Source organism: Oryctolagus cuniculus, chromosome 11 (genome assembly GCF_964237555.1).
Source record: "Oryctolagus cuniculus chromosome 11, mOryCun1.1, whole genome shotgun sequence".
In the NCBI taxonomy this organism is placed as follows: domain Eukaryota; kingdom Metazoa; phylum Chordata; class Mammalia; order Lagomorpha; family Leporidae; genus Oryctolagus; species Oryctolagus cuniculus.
The window spans coordinates 53,630,405-53,647,862 of NC_091442.1; the positions used below are offsets into that span (position 1 = coordinate 53,630,405).

Here is a 17,458-nt window from a genome sequence, read left to right on the forward strand (position 1 = left end):
CCATTTTTTAATTCACTTTCAGAGATTTTATAGTTTTTAGTGATACTGTGAATGGTGGGATGCCAATTAATAATATCTAATATATCTATTATTACTAATATTACAAATAATATCTATTTTTCTGATTTTTAAAAATAAACATTTAACTTTATTAGGTATATTCTGCAATTCTTCACATGACCATGTGCTTTTTTCTCCTTGAATCCTTCCTGCTTGTTAGTGTAGAGGGATGGTGTTAACCTATGGGAGAGCGCATACAGCTCAGTATGTGTGTGGAAAAAAAAACCAAACCCATCATCAGTAACTATGTATGCTTGTGCAGTATTGTATCAATTTCTGTGGCTCCCATGTAACATTAGAATATCCATTCAAATGCAGGCATGTAGCCACATAAGGGAGACAAAGAAGCTAAAATCATATATAAGAAAATAGCCCTCTCTGTTCCAGCTTAGGCTTTTGGGTAAAAATCCACCTAGGCCTTATGCTGTCATAAATAATAATAAAAGACTACTTCCTATTAAAGACCTCAATATCTTGTTTCTGTACACAAATCTGGCTCCAATGCAAAGGCAAAGAAGAGACAAAGCAATGTATGTATATCCGTGAAACAGAACAAAATGAGACACAGTGAATTTACTATAAGCATGTTTGTATTTAATTTTGTAGTTACTTGGGGGTCTTCTTACACCTGGAAATGAAACAAAAAAATTACTACAAATAGAGAAAGTTAACAAATTTAACTGGGTATCATATTTTATCTGGAATGTAGGTAAGTCATATTGGAAAATAAGAGTGCCTCCAGAACTCACAAAGGTCAGCTTAGTGAAGTCATGTAGTCCATATTTATGAAAGTCAGGTGAGGGAGGCGGAATATCTCCCAGGACAAAATCAAGAAGAGAAGGGCTTGGGAGTAGCTGATTACTAATTAGACGGTATTTTTTTTTTTAAATTTATTTGAAACAGAGAGACATAGATTTTCTGTCCCCTGGTTCATTCCCCAGATGCCAGCAACAGCTGGGACTGCAGCAGGCCAAAGCCAGGAGCCTAAAACTCAATCCAGGTCTTCCAACAGGTGTCGTTGGGACTCAAGAACTTGTGCAATCACCTGCTGCCTCAGGGTGTGCATTAGCAGGAAGCTAGATTGGAAGTGGAGGTGGGACTCAAACCCAGGCTCTCTAGTATGGGATACATATGTCTCAAGTGGCACCTTAACCACTGTGCCCAATGCCTCCTTCATTAGAGGCATTCATTACTTTTATTTATTTATTTTTAAATATTTATTCATTTAGAGGCAGCGTTATAGACAGAGAGAGGGAGAGATAGAGAGAGAGGTCTTCCATTCACTGGTTCACTTCCCTAATGGCTGCAATGGCCAGAGCTGAGCTGATCTGAAGCCAGGAACCAGAAGCTTTCTCTGGATCTCCCAGTGCCCCAAGCACTTGAGCTATCTTCTACTGCTTTCCCAGGCCATCAGCAAGAAGCTGGCTCAAGGCCGGCGCCGCGGCTCACTAGGCTAATCCTACGTCTTGCGGCGCTGGCACACCAGGTTCTAGTCCCGGTCGGGGTGCCGGATTCTGTCCCGGTTGCCCCTCTTCCAGGCCAGCTCACTGCTGTGGCCAGGGAGTGCAGTGGAGGATGGCCCAAGTGCTTGGGCCCTGCACCCCATGGGAGACCAGGAGAAGCACCTGGCTCCTGCCATTGGATCAGCACGGTGCGCCGGCCGCAGCATGCCGGCCGCGGCGGCCATTGGAGGGTGAACCAACGGCAAAGGAAGACCTTTCTCTCTGTCCCTCTCTCTCACTGACCACTGCCTGTCAAAAAATAAATAAATAAATAAATAAATAAATAAATAAATAAAAAAAAAAGAAGCTGGCTCAAAAGTGGGACAACTGGGACTTGAACTGGCACCCATATGAGATGCCAGCAGCACAGGTAGAGGCTTAGCCTACTCTGTCACAGTGCTGGCCAAGACAGTTTTCTTATATTTAAAGTTAAAACATGGCTTATGATGTGCTGATGTCATGTGGCTGTAAAAAAATGATATGGGTATCACACTGTATTGTCATAGCTGTATTAATATATCATTGTAAATCTATATATAGTTTTATTTATAGTGTGCATTTTCCATAAAATTTTTGAAGATCCCTTATATACATGGATTTCAAAAGGTTTTTGTACCAAAATAAACTTACCTTTTAAAAAAAAAAACATGGCTTAAATATGGACACTGGTTGTTATTTCTGGGGTACACTTGCTTGCATTTCCAATATTCTACAGTGAACATGCATTATTTTTGTAATTAGAACAAACAACAATATTCTTTTAATGGGGTTTTCGTAGAGCAGTAATCATATAAATATGGCAATTAGTGCTAAGATAACTGAGCAGTGTTGTGAATAGCATTGACAGTTGTATGAGAATTGTTCAGTAAATTAGGAAACACTTGTGTAACTGAATATCAATTAACCAAGGAACTGACAATGTAAATCTCTACTTATCAACATAGAAAAATTTCAAAGATGCACTCTTTTTTAAAAAATGTGTTTTTTAAAGATTTATTATTTATTTGAAAGTCAGAGTTACACAGAGAGAGGAGAGGCAGAGAGAGAGAGAGACAGAGAGAGAGGGAGAGAAGCCTTCCATCCACTGGTTCACTCCCCAGATGGCCGCAGCGGCCGGAGCTGTGCTGATCTGAAGCCAGGAGCCAGGAGCTTGCTCTGGGTCTCCCACGTGGGTGCAGGGGCCCAAGGACTTGGGCCATCTTCTATTGCTTTCCCAGGTCACAGCAGAGAGCGGAATTGGAAGTGGAGCAGCCAGGTCTCAAACCAGTGCCCTTAAGGGATGCTGGCACTTCAGTCCAGGGCATTAACCCATTGTGCCCCAGCACCAGCCCCAAAGATGCACTCTTAAGTTAAACAAAAGGAATTTTATAGGGCCGGCTCTTTGGCTCAGGAGGTTAAAGCTTCAGCCTGCATCAATGGCATCCCATCAGGGTGTGTCTGTTTGAGTCCCGGCTGCTCCACTTTTGACCCAGTTCCCTGCTAATGTGTCTGGGAAAGCAGTAGAAGATGGCCAACTCTTTGGGGCCGGCCCCCATGTGGGAGATTCAGAAGAAGCTCTTGGCTCCTGGCTTAGGATTAGCCCAGCTACAGCTGTTGTAGCCATTTGGCGAGAGAACCTGTGGTGGCCCCAATAAATAAATCTTTAAAAAAGGAAGTTTAAAAACTTACCAAATATAAGCTTATTTTTGCAATGAAATAGGTACAGAGATATTTAAAAAAATAAATACATATATATATATTGCCTTAGATTTGATAGGGAAGTGAGGTCACAGTCGCTGCCCCTTAAATCAGAGACAGATAGGTAAAGAGAATCACCACATAATAAAGCAGAAACATAAGTGAGAATGTGGGAATGTGTCCTGAGAAATCTAAAGCGTCATTGCTGAATTGCTGGAGGCCCAATGTGGACACTTGGAGAGAGAAAATTCCAGGAGGACCCTGTCTTGTGGAGGGACCACTCTTGTGAGATTTACATGCAGGGGCTCATTTCACAGAAGATGTCGGGAAAAAGATCCTTTGTGCCTGGGCAGAGGGAGGGGAAAAGTAACCATTTTGAAGTGTGCCACTGCGTTCTAACAAGGCCTGCCTTCAAGAGCCTGTGGTTTTACTAGTATGTAACCTACCAGGGGGAGGGAAATATCTAATTCTGGCTCCTTGTAGCCATACTGTTCCTAAGTGGAGAAAAAACAACTTAGATGTACTGGTGAAGTTCACAGTCCACAGACATAGGCTCACCAAAAGACCAAGACCTAGTTGTAGGACTGTAGAACATTTGCCCTCCCCACACAACACTATACCCCTGAAGGTCTATTTATACTAGACTTCTTCTCACCTGGTACATTATATGTGGACTGGACAAAAAATTACAAGGTATGCCAAAAGCTAAAAATAAAAGCACTGTTTAAGACACACAGCAAGCAACAGAACAGGTCAGATATGATAGGGAAGTTGGAATTTGCAGAGCAGCAATATAAAACAACTATAATTCATATGCTAAGGGGATCTAATGGAAAAATGTAAACAAATGCAAGAACAGGTGGATAGGGGATAGCATTGTGGCACAGAGGTTAAACCTCTGCCTGAAACTTATTTTAAATATAAAGACATTTAATTTAAAATATGGAGAAAGATATAGCATGATAACACTAATCAAAAGAAAGCAGGAGTAGCTATTTTTTAAAGCAGATGTCAAAGCAAAGGAAGTTATTGGGGTAGGCAGGGTATAATGATAAAGGGGCTAGCTAATTCTCTATGAAGACATGACAACAGAGCATCAAAATACTTGAGGCAAAAACTGATAGAATTGCAAGGATAAATAGATGAATCTACTTTTATAGTTACAGACATTAACATATCAGAAATGTACAGGGGCTAGCGCTGTGGCATAGCAGGTAAAGCCACCGCCTGCAGTGCCAGCATGCATATGGGCACTGGTTTGAGTCACTTCTGATCCAGCTCTCTGCTGTGGCCTGGGAAAGCAGTGGAAGATGGCCCAAGTCCTTGGGCCCTTGCACCCATGTGGGAGACCTGGATGAAGTTCCTGGCTCCTCGCTTCAGCTCAGCTCAGCTCAGCTCTGGCCATTGCAGTTATTTGGGGGAGTAAACCAGCAGACAGAAGACTTTCTCTCTCTCTCTCTCTCTCTCTTTCTCTCCCTCTACCTCTCTACCTCTCTATCTCTGTAACTCTGTCTTTCAAATAAATAGAAGAAATCTTTTTAAAAAAAGAGAGTTGGAAAAATCCTCAAATATTTGGAGATTAAACAACACAATTCTTTATATATAACATACATATAACATGGGTTAAATCTCAAGAGGAATTTAGAAATTCTTTGGACTAAGTAAGACGAGAGTATGGTATCAAAATTCATGGGATGGGGCTGGCACTGTGGTGTAGTGGGTAAAGCCACTGTCTGCAGTGCTGGCATCCCATCTGGGCGCCAGTTCAAGTCCCAGCTTCTCCACTTCCAATCCAGTTCTCTGCTATGGCCTGGGAAAGCAGTGGAAGATGGCCCAAGTCCTTGGGGCCCTGCACCCACATGAGAGACCCAGAAGAAGCTCCTGGCTCCTGGCTTCTGATCATCCCAGCTCTAGCCATTGCAGCTAACTAGGGAGTGAACCATCGGATGCAAGACCTCTCTCTCTCTCTGTCTCTCCTTCTCTCTCTGTGTAACTCTGACTTTCAGATAAATAAATAAATAAATAAATCTTAAAAAAATTTATGGAACATAATGAAAGCAGAGCGTAGAAGGAAATTTATAGCATTGAATGCATATATTAAAAAAAATCTAAAATTAATCATTTAGGTTACCACCTTAGGAAACTAGTGAAAGAAGGGCAAATTAAATCCCAAGAGAAGAAAATAAATTTGTATTATTTTATTATATATAATATAATGTATTAATATTTTATTCTTATTTTGTTATCAGACTAGAAACTAATGAAATAAAAAATAGGAAAGCAATAGAGAAAGTTAACAAATTTAACTGGGTATCATATTTTATCTGGTAATTTTAATCATTTTTTATGTTGTCTAGAGTTATACATACAGTTAAAGTATAAAGTACCTCATTATGGGACACATGCTTCTTCTTTTTTTTTTTTTAAAGATTTATTTTATTTATTTGAATGACACAGTTATAGAGAGAGGCAGAGAGAGAGGTCTTCTATCAGCTGGTTCACTCCCCAATTGGCCACAACAGCTGGAGCTGCACTGATCTAAAGTCAGGAGCCAGGAGCTTCTTCCAAGTCTCCCATGCAAGTGCAGGGGCCCAAGGACTTGGGCCATCTTCTACTGCTTTCCCAGGCCATAGCAGAGAGCTGGATTGGAAGTGGAGCAGCCGGTACTCGAACTGGCACCCATTTGGGATGTCAGCACTATAGGCTGCAGCTTTACCTGCTATGCCACAGCACTGGCCCTATGCCCTCAGTATTTTACTATTTCCCCCTCTCAATTTTTTTTTAAACCATATTGCAACAATTAGGGTAAGGAGTACGTTTTTATTTTTAAAAAGATTTTGCTTATTTATTTGGAAGGCAGAGTTACAGAGAGAGAGAGAGAGAGAGAGAGAGAGAGAGAGAGGTTGGTCTTCATCTGCTAGTTCACTCTGCAATGGCCACAATGGCCAGAGCTGGGCTCATCCAAAGCCAGGAGCCAGGAGCTTCTTCTGGGTCTCTAATGTGGGTGCAGGAGCTCAAGCACTTGGGCTATCTTCTACTGCTTTCCCAGGCCATTAGTGGAGAGCTGGATCCAAAGAGGAGTAGCCAGGAGTTGAACTGGTGCCGATATGGGATGCTGGTGCTGCAGGTGGAGGCTTAGCCTTACACACCATAGTGCCAGCCTTCTAAATGCCTGTTTTTGTGCCAGTACCAGGCTGTTTTGATTATAACAATCCATTATTATGTCTTTAAATCTGGTATTGTGGTGCCTCTGTGTTTGTGTCTATTGTATAAGTTTGCTTTGGCTATTTGAGGTCTTTTGTGTTTCCAAAAGAACTTTAGGATTTTTTCCCTAGACTTTCTAGGAAAAAATCAGACTTTCTCTCTGTCTCTTCATCTCTCTGTCTGTAACTCTACCTCTCAAATAGATAAATAAATAAAATCTTGAAGACAACAGACATATAGACCAATGGAGCAGTAATTAACTCATACATCTATAACCAACTAATCTTTGACAACCAAACTAAAATCATTCCCTGGATTGCTCCCAGAAAATGATGTTGGGAGAATTGGATTTCCATATGCAGAAGGTTGAAACAAAACCTCTACTTTATACTGTATACAAAAATCAACTCACAATGGGTCAGAGATCTAAACTTAAGACCTAAAACCATCAAATTACTAGAGGAAGACATAGGGGAGACACTGCAAGACATAGGCATAAGCAAAGACTTCTTGGATAAGACCCTAGAATCATAGACAAAAAAAAGCAAAAATAGACATAGGGAATTACATCAAGATAAGAAGCATCTGCAGCAAAGGAAACAACCAAGTGAAGAGGCAACTGACAGAATGGGAGAAAAATATTTGTAAACTATACATCCAAATAAAATATTAACTTGCAGGTTATATAAGGAGCTTGGGAAACTTAATAGCAACAAAACAAATAACTCAGTCTTTAGTCACTCTTATTGCAAAGGTTGGGTCCAGCATGATCTGTCATCTAAATTAGGTCTTGCTTTTGTTGTTTAGGATTAGCACATAGCAAGTGTTCATCAGATTACACAAACCACTCTTAGGCATATGTGGTACTATTTTTTTTTTTTTACATTTATTTATTTGTTTGAAAGGCAGAGTGAGAGAGAGAGAGAGAGAGAGGAAGGGAGAGATATCTTCCAATTTGCTCATTCAGCCCCCAAATGACTGCAGTGGCAGGGGCTGGGCCAGGAGCTTTTTTTTTTTTTTTTTTTTTTGACAGGCACAGTGGACAGTGAGAGAGAGAGAGACAGAGAGAAAGGTCTTCCTTTGCCGTTGGTTCACCCTCCAATGGCCGCCGCGGCTGGCGCGCTGCGGCCGGCGCACCGCACCTATCCGAAGGCAGGAGCCAGGTGCTTCTCCTGGTCTCCCATGGGGTGCAGAGCCCAAGCACTTGGGCCATCCTCCGCTACACTCCCGGGCCACAGCAGAGAGCTGGCCTGGAAGAGGGGCAACCGGGACAGAATCCGGTGCCCCGACCGGGACTAGAACCTGGTGTGCTGGCACTGCAAGGCAGAGGATTAGCCTAGTGAGCCGCGGCGCCGGCCAGGAGCTTTGAATTCCACCCAGGTCTCCCATAAGGGTGGCAGGAGTCCAAGTCCTTGGGTCATCTTTCACTGCTTTTCCAGGCACACTAGCGGGGAGCTGGATTGGAAGTGGAGCACCACGGACTCGAACTGGCACCCATTTGGGGAGTGAACCAGTGGATGGAAGACCTCTCTCTCTCTCTCTCTCTTTCCCCCTCTGCCTCTGTGTAACTTTGCTTTTTTAAATAAATAAAATAAATATATTAAAAAATGGAATGGCTAATAGCATGAGAATAAGAAACGTAGGGTTAGCCAGTGCCACAGCTCATTTGGCTAATTCTCTGCCTGTGGTGCCGGCACACCGGGTTCTAGTCACGGTTGGGGTGCCAGATTCTGTCCTGGTTGCTCCTCTTCCAGTCCAGCTCTCTGCTGTACCCTGGAAGGCAGTGGAGGATGGCCCAAGTGCTTGGGCCTTGTACTCGTGTGGGAGAGCAGGAGGAAGCACCTGGCTCCTGGCTTTGGAATGGGGCAGCGCTGACCATAGTGGCCATTTGGGGGTGAACCAATGGGAGGCAGACCTTTCTCTCTGTCTCTCTCTCTCTCACGGTCTAACTCTGCCTGTAAAAAAAAAAAAAAAAGAAAAAAAAGAAAAGAAACGTAGGGTCAGAGAGTTGTTTCTGGTTGTACACAAGCAGCATAACTGTCCAGGTTGTGTGTCAGATGTGTCTTTACAGTGGAAGTGAATACAAATTGTGATTTTACATCACAACCATTGATAGCACACAAGTAGCTTCTGCCCTTATTCTGGATTTATTTATTTATTTTAAAGATTTATTTATTTATTCGAAAGTCAGAGTTACACAGAGAGAGGACAGGCAGGGAGAGAGAGGGAGAGGTCTTCCATCCGCTGGTTCACTCCCCAATTGGCCGCAATGGCTGGAACTGCACTGATCTGAAGCCAGGAGCCAGGAGCTTTTTTCAGTTCTCCCACGTGGGTGCAGGGGCCCAAGGACTTGGGCCATCTTCTACTACTTTCCCAGGCCACAGCAGAGAGTGGGATTGGAAGTGGAGCAGCTGGATCTTAAACTGGCGCCCTTAGGGGATGCCGGTGCTTCAGGTCAGGGCGTTAACTCGCTGCGCCACAGCACCAGCCCCCCTTATTCTATATTTATCAGACAACTTTCTAGTTTATAATTTGTATAAGTAGCTTTTTTTCAAAAGGTAAATGCTCTTAAAAAGCCAATTCAAACATCTGAAAATTACATTTGTCATTTAATTATTTTTAATTACACAACTCCCTAGCCAAGACCTCCCTTAGGGAAGTAAAGAATGATAACATAGCACAGTATGTGCCAGCTCTCTCTGTGGTTTTTAGCAGAGAGTTTAGTAGTGAAAGGCAATACAGTCACAGAAACATAGGGTGAATGACAGAGAGAACTGGCAGTTATAATGATTCTAAATGACCTTGACCTTAACCTAGTAGTTAGTGAAATTTTTCACATTAAATATTTAAACCATTTAGTTGAAGGCATATTTCACATTATATGTCTATAATGTGGTATAGAAATTTATTTGAAAGTCTGCTTTTGCCTCAGCTTCCTATCATGAAATGCTTGATCTGGGGGCTCACATTGTGTACAGCAGGTTAAACTGACTCTTGGGTTGCCTGCATCCCATATCAGAGTGCATTGTTCAAGTCTCAGATATTCTGTGCTTCTGATCCGACTTCCTGCTAACGTGCCTGGGTGGCAGTGGATAATGGCCAAAGTACTTGGCTCCTGCCACCCATGTGGAGACTTGGATTATGTTCATGGCTCCTGACCTTGGCCTGGTCTATCTCTAGCTAGCATTAGCTGTTGTGGGCATTTAGGAGTGAACCAACGGGTGGAAGATCTCTCTTTCTGTCTGTATGTCTCTGTCTTTCTCCCCTCTCTCTTCCTTTCAAAAAAAAATAAATAAATCTTAAAAAAAAAAAGTGCTCTGCCTACCTTGTTAGGATGTTTGTGAGGTTCAATAATGATTGTATTTATACTGTACATGACAGACATGAAGTGTTACTGGCTTTATTACTGCTTATCAGGCAGTAGTACTTTGCTCACTTAATAGACATTCCTGCATTTATACATTTTTAATAAAGATTTATTTATTTACTTGAAAGACAGTTGTAAACAGTGAGAGAGAGATTGAGAGATCTAATCTTCACTCCCCAAATGGCTACAATGGCCAGAACTGGGCCTGGCTGAAGCCAGGAGCCAGGTACTCCGACCCAGTCTCCCATGTGGGTGCAGACACCCAAGTACTTGGTCCATTCTTTATGGCCTTCCTAGGTGCATTAGCAGGGAGCTGGATCAGAACTAGAGTATCTGGGACATGAACCAACACTCACATGGGATGCTGGCATTGCACGGTGCCACAATGCCAGTGTCTCATCACATCCTGCAACTTTCAAATTGCTTCTGTCAGAAGAGAGTCCTTCTGGCCGGTGCCGCGGCTCACTAGGCTAATCCTCCACCTGAGGCGCTGGCACCCTGGGTTCTAGTCCTGGTTGGGGCGCCGGTTCTGTCCCGGTTGCTCCTCTTCCAGGCCAGCTCTCTGCTGTGGCCCGAGAAGGCAGTGGAGGATGGCCAAGTGCTTGGGCCCTGCACCCGCATGGGAGACCAGGAGGAAGCACCTGGCTCCTGGCTTTGGATTGGTGTAGCACACTGGTCATAGTGGCCATTTGTGGGGTGAACCAATGGAAAAGGAAGACCTTTCTCTCTGTCTCTTTCACTAACTCCGCCTGTCAAGAAAAAAAAAAAAAAAGAGAGTCCTTCTGATAGTTATCTTTTGTCATTCCTCAATATTTCCTCACCTCCTGGGGAGAAAACCATAGATTTGTTCATTCACTGAACATGAAACTATTTTGAGTAACTCTTATAGGCCAGGAAAAGTGCCAGTCCTCCAAGGAGACAGAGACAGATACATAAACAGACAAGTACAAGTCATGTGACAAATACAGTGATAGAGAGTAACAAGTTCAGGATATTATGGGAGTATGGAGGAATGGCACTCAAGGACAATAGGGAAGGTCAGGAAAGAATTTCCCCAGTGGAAAAACTAAGCTGAGCAAATCAGGAGGTTTTTTTTTGGTTGCAAGGAACAGAATACTTGACTAAATATGGTTGAAGCTGGAAGGCCATTTATCATCCACTTAAGTGAGCAACTAGAAGCTGAGAGGCAGATGTACTTCAACTTCTACAATTTGGTGATGTTATACAGAACAAGGTTATTCTGATTTTTCCCCTCTTCAAGTCTTGATCTCACCATCATTATCTCAAGGTTGCCAAGGATGGTAGTAGCTCCAGCAGGTCAAGAAGAAGGGAGAAATTTCAGTTCTAGTTATCCCCGTTGGAAACAGGAAGAGAAGGAACTGGAGAGTTGAGTTTTTTTTTTCCAATTGTATACATTTTATTCAAGGTAAAATATATCATAATACTCTTAGTTAAAAACCAGTATCATATATAACCTTGCTAAGGTGAAGAAAAATCATGTGATTAACTCAACTCAGTAGATGTAGAAAAACATTGGATATTAGCATTGATTCATAAAAAATAATATATCTGCAGTAGAAAGGAAGATACTTTATAGTATATATGAGAAACAAGTATGTTGATATATCTCACAGAAATAATAATGTGAGAAGGAAGGAAGACAGAAAAGATAAAATATTATATGATTCATTTCAATGAAGTCCAACATAGGCAAGACTATTTACAGTGATGGTATTTTCCATAGTATTTATCTTGAAATGAAGACTATTAGCTGGCAGGGGGCATGAGAGAGATTACTGGGATTCTTTTCTTAAAATCTGTTTATTTATAAATATTTGTGTACACACACACACACACACACACACGGGGTGGAGGGGAGTGTTCTTCTTTCTGCTGGTATCCTTCCAAAATGCCCTGCAACAGCTGGGACTGGGTGAGGCTGAATCCAGTAGCTGGGAACCCAGTAACCTGGACCATCACCTGATGCCTTCTAGGGTCTGCATTAGCAAGAAGATGGAGTGAGGAGTAGGAGATAAATATCAAACTCAGGCATTCTAATATAGGTTGGGGGTTCTGTTTTAACCAGAGCTGACTACACAGAAATATGTAGATGAGTGGATAGATGATAAATAGATTTAAAAGACTTTTTAATATTTTATTAGGATGCAGCTGACTCATTCTAAACTGCCTATATTTACAGAACACAGTTTGCTAAGTTTGGATATCTGTCTACATCCATATAACCACCACCACCATCAAGATGATGAGAATGTCCATCACTCCCAAAAGCTTCCTCATGCTCCTTATAACTTCTTCTGAAACCTTCACGTCCACAGACAACCACTAATTTTTCTGTCACTGTAAGTACGTTTACATCTAGAATCTACTGTAGGTGCAGTTGTACAGCATGTACTTTTTATCTGACTTTCCTGCAGAGTAATTATTTAGAAATTGATCTGAATTATAGCATGTATTAATAGTTCATTCCATTTATGGTGTATAATCCTCCACTGTCAGTATCACACTTTATCTAGTCACCTGTTGATTGACATTTGAGTTATTTCCAGTTTTTATTGTTGTAAATGAAGCAGCTATGAACTTTCAAATACACATCTTTGCCAAGATCGATGCTTCCACTTCTCTCAGGTAAATACCTGGGGGTATATATAATAGGTAGGTCATACTGCAGGTATATGGGTAACCTTTTAAGTACTGTAAACTTTTCCAAAGTGGATATATTAATTTACATCATCACCAGCAATGTATAACAGACCCTTTACGTGTTTGGCAATACTTGGTATGGTCAGTCTTTTTAATTGTACATTTTATAGTAGGTCTATAGTAGTGTTTCATTTCCCTAATGATTAACAATGTTGAGGATTTTCCATGTGCTTCTTTGCCATTCATAACCGTCCTCTGCTGAATTAACTTCAAACCTTTAGCTATTTTTATTGATTATTTTTCATTGAGTTATGAGAGTTCTTTGTAAGTGCTGAGTACAACTCCATTATTTTAGATATGCTTTGCACATATTTTATCCCAATAGTTTTAATTGATGTGCTGTGAAAGATTGAAAATTTGGGTATTTCATGTATATGACATTAAATTGTGAATCGATGGGGTTTATGTAACAGCAACATTTGAAGATACTGGTACTTGATATCCCTTAAGGAAAAGTTGCCTCCAAATTTAAAGCTGGAAAGTCAATGGAATACCTTTAAAAAGAATGGAAATTTATGGATTTTTAGGTTTTCAGTATGTGTGTTAAGAATTGTGAACAAACTGAAATGCCTGTGTACTGGTTCTTAGGACCAATTAAATCTCAACTATGAACCAAAAAAGAGTGCTGATGCTGAATATAGTCATATCCCTCAGTCCTGGCAAAGATTAGATTTCATTTTCCCTAACTCTTTATTTCCTATAATACCTTAAATTTTTTCGCTTTTTCGGTGTCTCCCACTCTGAAAGTTTTCAGGCACCTAACTTCTAACTAGACTCCCCTCTAACAGAGATATACTTTATGTGTGATAGCATGGACAAATGGACATTCTGGTGAAACCCAATAGAAAGGTTACCAAATTAAAAACAAGACATTGATACTAATTTCCAAAGAGAAGTACTAGACCAGGAATTAAAAAGTAATTGACTCTTGATCTTTGAGGGCATGGAATTATCAAGAAGAGGATTTTAAGTGAATTTCTTTGCTTAAAAAAAGTTCCTCCTCCACTGGTTGCTACTCTGGGATAAGCCTTTAACCTCAGAATGTTGGGCCAAAGAAAGCTCTAGTGTTTCCATTTACCAGATGGGGGCCACACAAACACATACACTTATTAGAGATGGTGTGGGATTGCTGGGGGTTAGCAAGATGGCAGAATAGGAAGGCACTTACTGCTCTAGGCTAGGGGAAGATAGTTAAAAAAAAAAAAATGGAGAGAATGCAAATCTCAGGGAAGAGTTAGGAAGAAAACTGCAGTGGGAATTCCATGGACTGAAGAGGGACACTGTGTGGAGTGTGTGGATGCCCAGCATGGGCATGGACACAACACAAGATACCACAGCGGAGAACCTGACAACCAGCTTTGGAGAGTGAGGTGAGACCAGACTGCAGCAGCCCATGCCACTGGCAGTATGGCTGCGGGAGGGCCTGGCATGTGGAGCCCCGTGGGGGACAGGATACTTACCCAACCAAAATTAAAGAAAAGGGACATGTTTCTGTCCCCTGCCCTGGTGCCCAGCAACCAGCTGAGAGAGGGCGGGTGCCATTTTGGATATACGTAACAGCTGCACCAGCTCATGTCCACATGCCCAGCAACCAGCTGAGAGGAGATGCTTGAGTCTGGCTGGGAGGATTGAGTAGGACTGAACACCCACATAGGACATTGAAGTGCCGCCAGACTCCCAACATATTACAGGCTCTCGTACTCAAAGTGCCTAGCCAGAGCACCAACAGGCAGCTGGCTCTGGGAATGTCTCTGCCTCTCTGTGGGACAGACTAGCTGGGTAGAGCAGATCCTCTGCACCCCATGACTGTGGGAGCCTTGTGTGCTGAGACTGTGGGAACACTGTGACTGCAGGAGAGGGTACGGGGTGTAGCTGGGTCTCTGGGGAAATCACTATGAGTGGCTTCACATGCTCAGAGCTCCCTGCTTGCCTGGGGTGGGTCATCACAATGAGGTCCATGCTCTCACTGAGGACTCCACAGATCCTTTGTATGGTGACTCATAGAGTACCTAAAAGGTAATCTATGGGCCAGCGCCGTGGCTCACTTGGCTAATCCTCCACCTGCAGCGCCGGCACCCAGGGTTCTAGTCCCGGTTGGAGCACCGGATTCTGTCCCGGTTGCTCCTCTTCCAGTCTAGCTCTCTGCTGTGGCCCGGGAAGGCAGTGGAGGATGGCCCAAGTGCTTGGGCCCTGCACCTGCATGGGAGACCAGGTGGAAGCACCTGGCTCCTGGGTTTGGATCGGTGCAGCGTGCCGGCCATAGCAGCCATTTGGGGGGTGAACCAACGGAAGGAAGACCTTTCTCTCTGTCTCTCTCACTGTATATCTCTCTCACTGTCTAACTCTGCCTGTCAAAAAAAAAAAAAGGTAATCTATGAATGTGAAATTGACATTTCAAGATGCAATGATTTGAATAGCCCTTGTCTCGATTGTTGAGGAACAGGTTTTTTTTTTTTAAATTTTCTTCATCATATTATTTGTTGAACTCTTAGTGTAGGGTTATTCTTATGAGTATAAAGTTAGTTGAAAATAGTTCTTTGTCAAAAATAAGAATGAGAATAGGAGAGAGAGAGGAAGAAGAAAGGTGGGAGTGCTGGCAGGAGGGAGGGTAGGGTGAGAAGAATCAATGTGTTCCTAAAATGGTATATATGAAATGCGTCAAGTTTGTATACTTTAAATAAGTTTCTAGTTTAAAAAAAACAAACACACAAGCAAACAAAAACAAAAGGCCAGCACTGTGGCATAGTGGGCTAAGCCTCTGCCTGAGGTGCCAGCATCTTATATGGGCATCAGTTCAAGTCCTGGCTGCTCCTCTTCCTATCTAGCTCTGTACTTATAGCCTGGGGAAGCAGCAGAAGATGGCCCAAGTGCTTGGGCCCCTGTACCCGAGTGGGAGACCTGGAAGAACTTCCTGGCTCCTGGTTTCGGGTCAGTGCAGCTCTGACCATTGCAGCCATTTGGGCAGTGAACCAGCAGATGGAAGACCTTTTTATCTGTCTCTTCATCTTTCTATCTGTAACTCTATCTCTCAAATAACTAACTAAATAAATGCTTTAAAAACAAAAGAAAATGAAAAAAGAAATGGTCCGTGGGTTGTCTTGGATTCTGTCCAGGATGGCTGCCTAAATGTGCAATCACAGCAGAAAGCAGAGAGAAGCTAGATGTTCGCAGGATTCCCAGGTGTTGAGGGAATAAATGTAAAGAGTCAGTTGAAATAGAAATGCATTTGCCCAGATCAAGACAACTGCAGGTGAGATCCCATGAGCACACTCTCCAGAGAACTCACCAAAGTACTTTATGAAAGTTGCCACCCCAGGACCAGCATTGTGGTGTAGCAGCCTTGCTACATTGGCATCCCACATGGGCAGTGGTTTGAGTCCTGGCTTTTTTTTTTTTTTAATTTTTTGACAGGCAGAGTGGACAGTGAGAGAGAGAGACAGAGAGAAAGGTCTTCCTTTGCCGTTGGTTCACCCTCCAATGGCCGCCGTGGCTGGCGTGCTGCGGCCAGCGCACCGCGCTGATCCGATGGCAGGAGCCAGGTGCTTCTCCTGGTCTCCCATGGGGTGCAGGGCCCAAGTATTTGGGCCATCCTCCACTGTAATCCCTGGCCACAGCAGAGAGCTGGCCTGGAAGAGGGGCAACCAGGACAGAATCCGGCACCCCGACCGGGACTACAGCCCGGTGTGCGGGCGCAGCAAGGTGGAGGATTAGCCTAGTGAGCTGTGGCGCCGGCCTATTCTACTTCTGATGTAGCTCCCTTCTAATGGCCTGGCAAAGCTGTGGAGGATAGCTCAAGTGCTTGGGCACCTGCACCCATATGGGAGACCTGGAAGAAGCTCTTGGCTCCTGGCTTCGGCCTGTACCAGCCCTAACTGTTGCAGCCATTTGAGGAGTGAACCAGCAGATGGAGGATCTCTCTCTCGCTCTCTCTCTCCCTTTCTTTCTCTCACTCTTGGTCTTGCTCTCACTCTCTGTCCTCCTCTCTCTGTAACTCTACCTTTTGAAGTAAATAAAATAAATGCCACCCCTGTGGGAGATCCAGATTGAGTTTCTAGCTCCTGTCTTTAGCCCCTGCCATTGCAGGCATCTGGGGAGTGAACCAGCAGATGTGAGCTCTGTCTACTTCTGTCTCTGTTTCTCTACCTCTCAAATAAGTAAGATAAATAATAATAAATTAAAAATTTAAATAAGAAAATTACAATGATACTAGAAAATGCCACAGTAACACTGAATAAGAACTTTTCCTTTTGCCTTCTCTGACCTCTCAGAGATCAAATCCCTAACAGCTCCCTAATCACAGCAGCAACCTGGGGAAGTGGAATAGAAGAACTAGGCTATAGAGGAGAAGAAAAACTAGCCATATTCTCCTCTTTATATGGAAACTTCGTAGTGTAAGCCAGAAGAGGGGAAAACTTTTTTTTTTTAAAAAAGATTTATTTGTCTATTTGAAAGGCAGAGTTACAGAGAGGCAGAGGCAGAGAGCGAGAGAGAGGTCTTCCATCCACTTGTTCACACCCCAGTCAGCTGCAATGGCCAGAGCTGTGCTGATTCAAAGCCAGGAGCTTCTTCCAGGTCTCCCATGTGAGTGCAGGGGCCTAAGGATGTGGGCCATCTTCTACTACTTTCCCAGGCCATAGCAGAGAACTGGGTCAGAAGTGGAGCCACTGGCGCTCAAACCGGTGTCCATAGGGGATGCCGGCACTGCAGGCAGCGGCTTTACCCACTACGCCATAGCGCCAGCCCCAAAAAGCCTCAACTTAAAAACAACATTAAAGTTTTAATTGTAAATGGTCTTGGAAATTTAAATTCCTGATCAGACAAACCTATGTCATGAAAAAGTTGCCAGAAGTATCAAAGGACCAACTAGATTTTCATCCAAAGAAATATAAAGGAATGTACAGGCACTTTTGAAGATTTCTTATATGTT

At 42.9% G+C, this 17,458-nt stretch overlaps 1 protein-coding gene across 4 annotated transcripts in view; it reads right to left on the bottom strand.

Moving 5' to 3' along the window:
* Nucleotides 1-211: 211 nt before the first annotated feature.
* FAM186A (family with sequence similarity 186 member A) overlaps nucleotides 212-17,458 on the bottom strand; it is a 72,205-nt gene continuing 54,958 nt past the window's right edge. For all 4 annotated transcript variants that reach the window (XM_070052221.1, XM_008256445.4, XM_008256444.4 and 1 more), the window contains one exon: nucleotides 212-688. In XM_070052221.1, coding sequence (XP_069908322.1) covers nucleotides 667-688 — 22 coding nt within the window. In that variant the 3' untranslated portion in view covers nucleotides 212-666. The remainder of the gene's footprint in view (nucleotides 689-17,458) is intronic.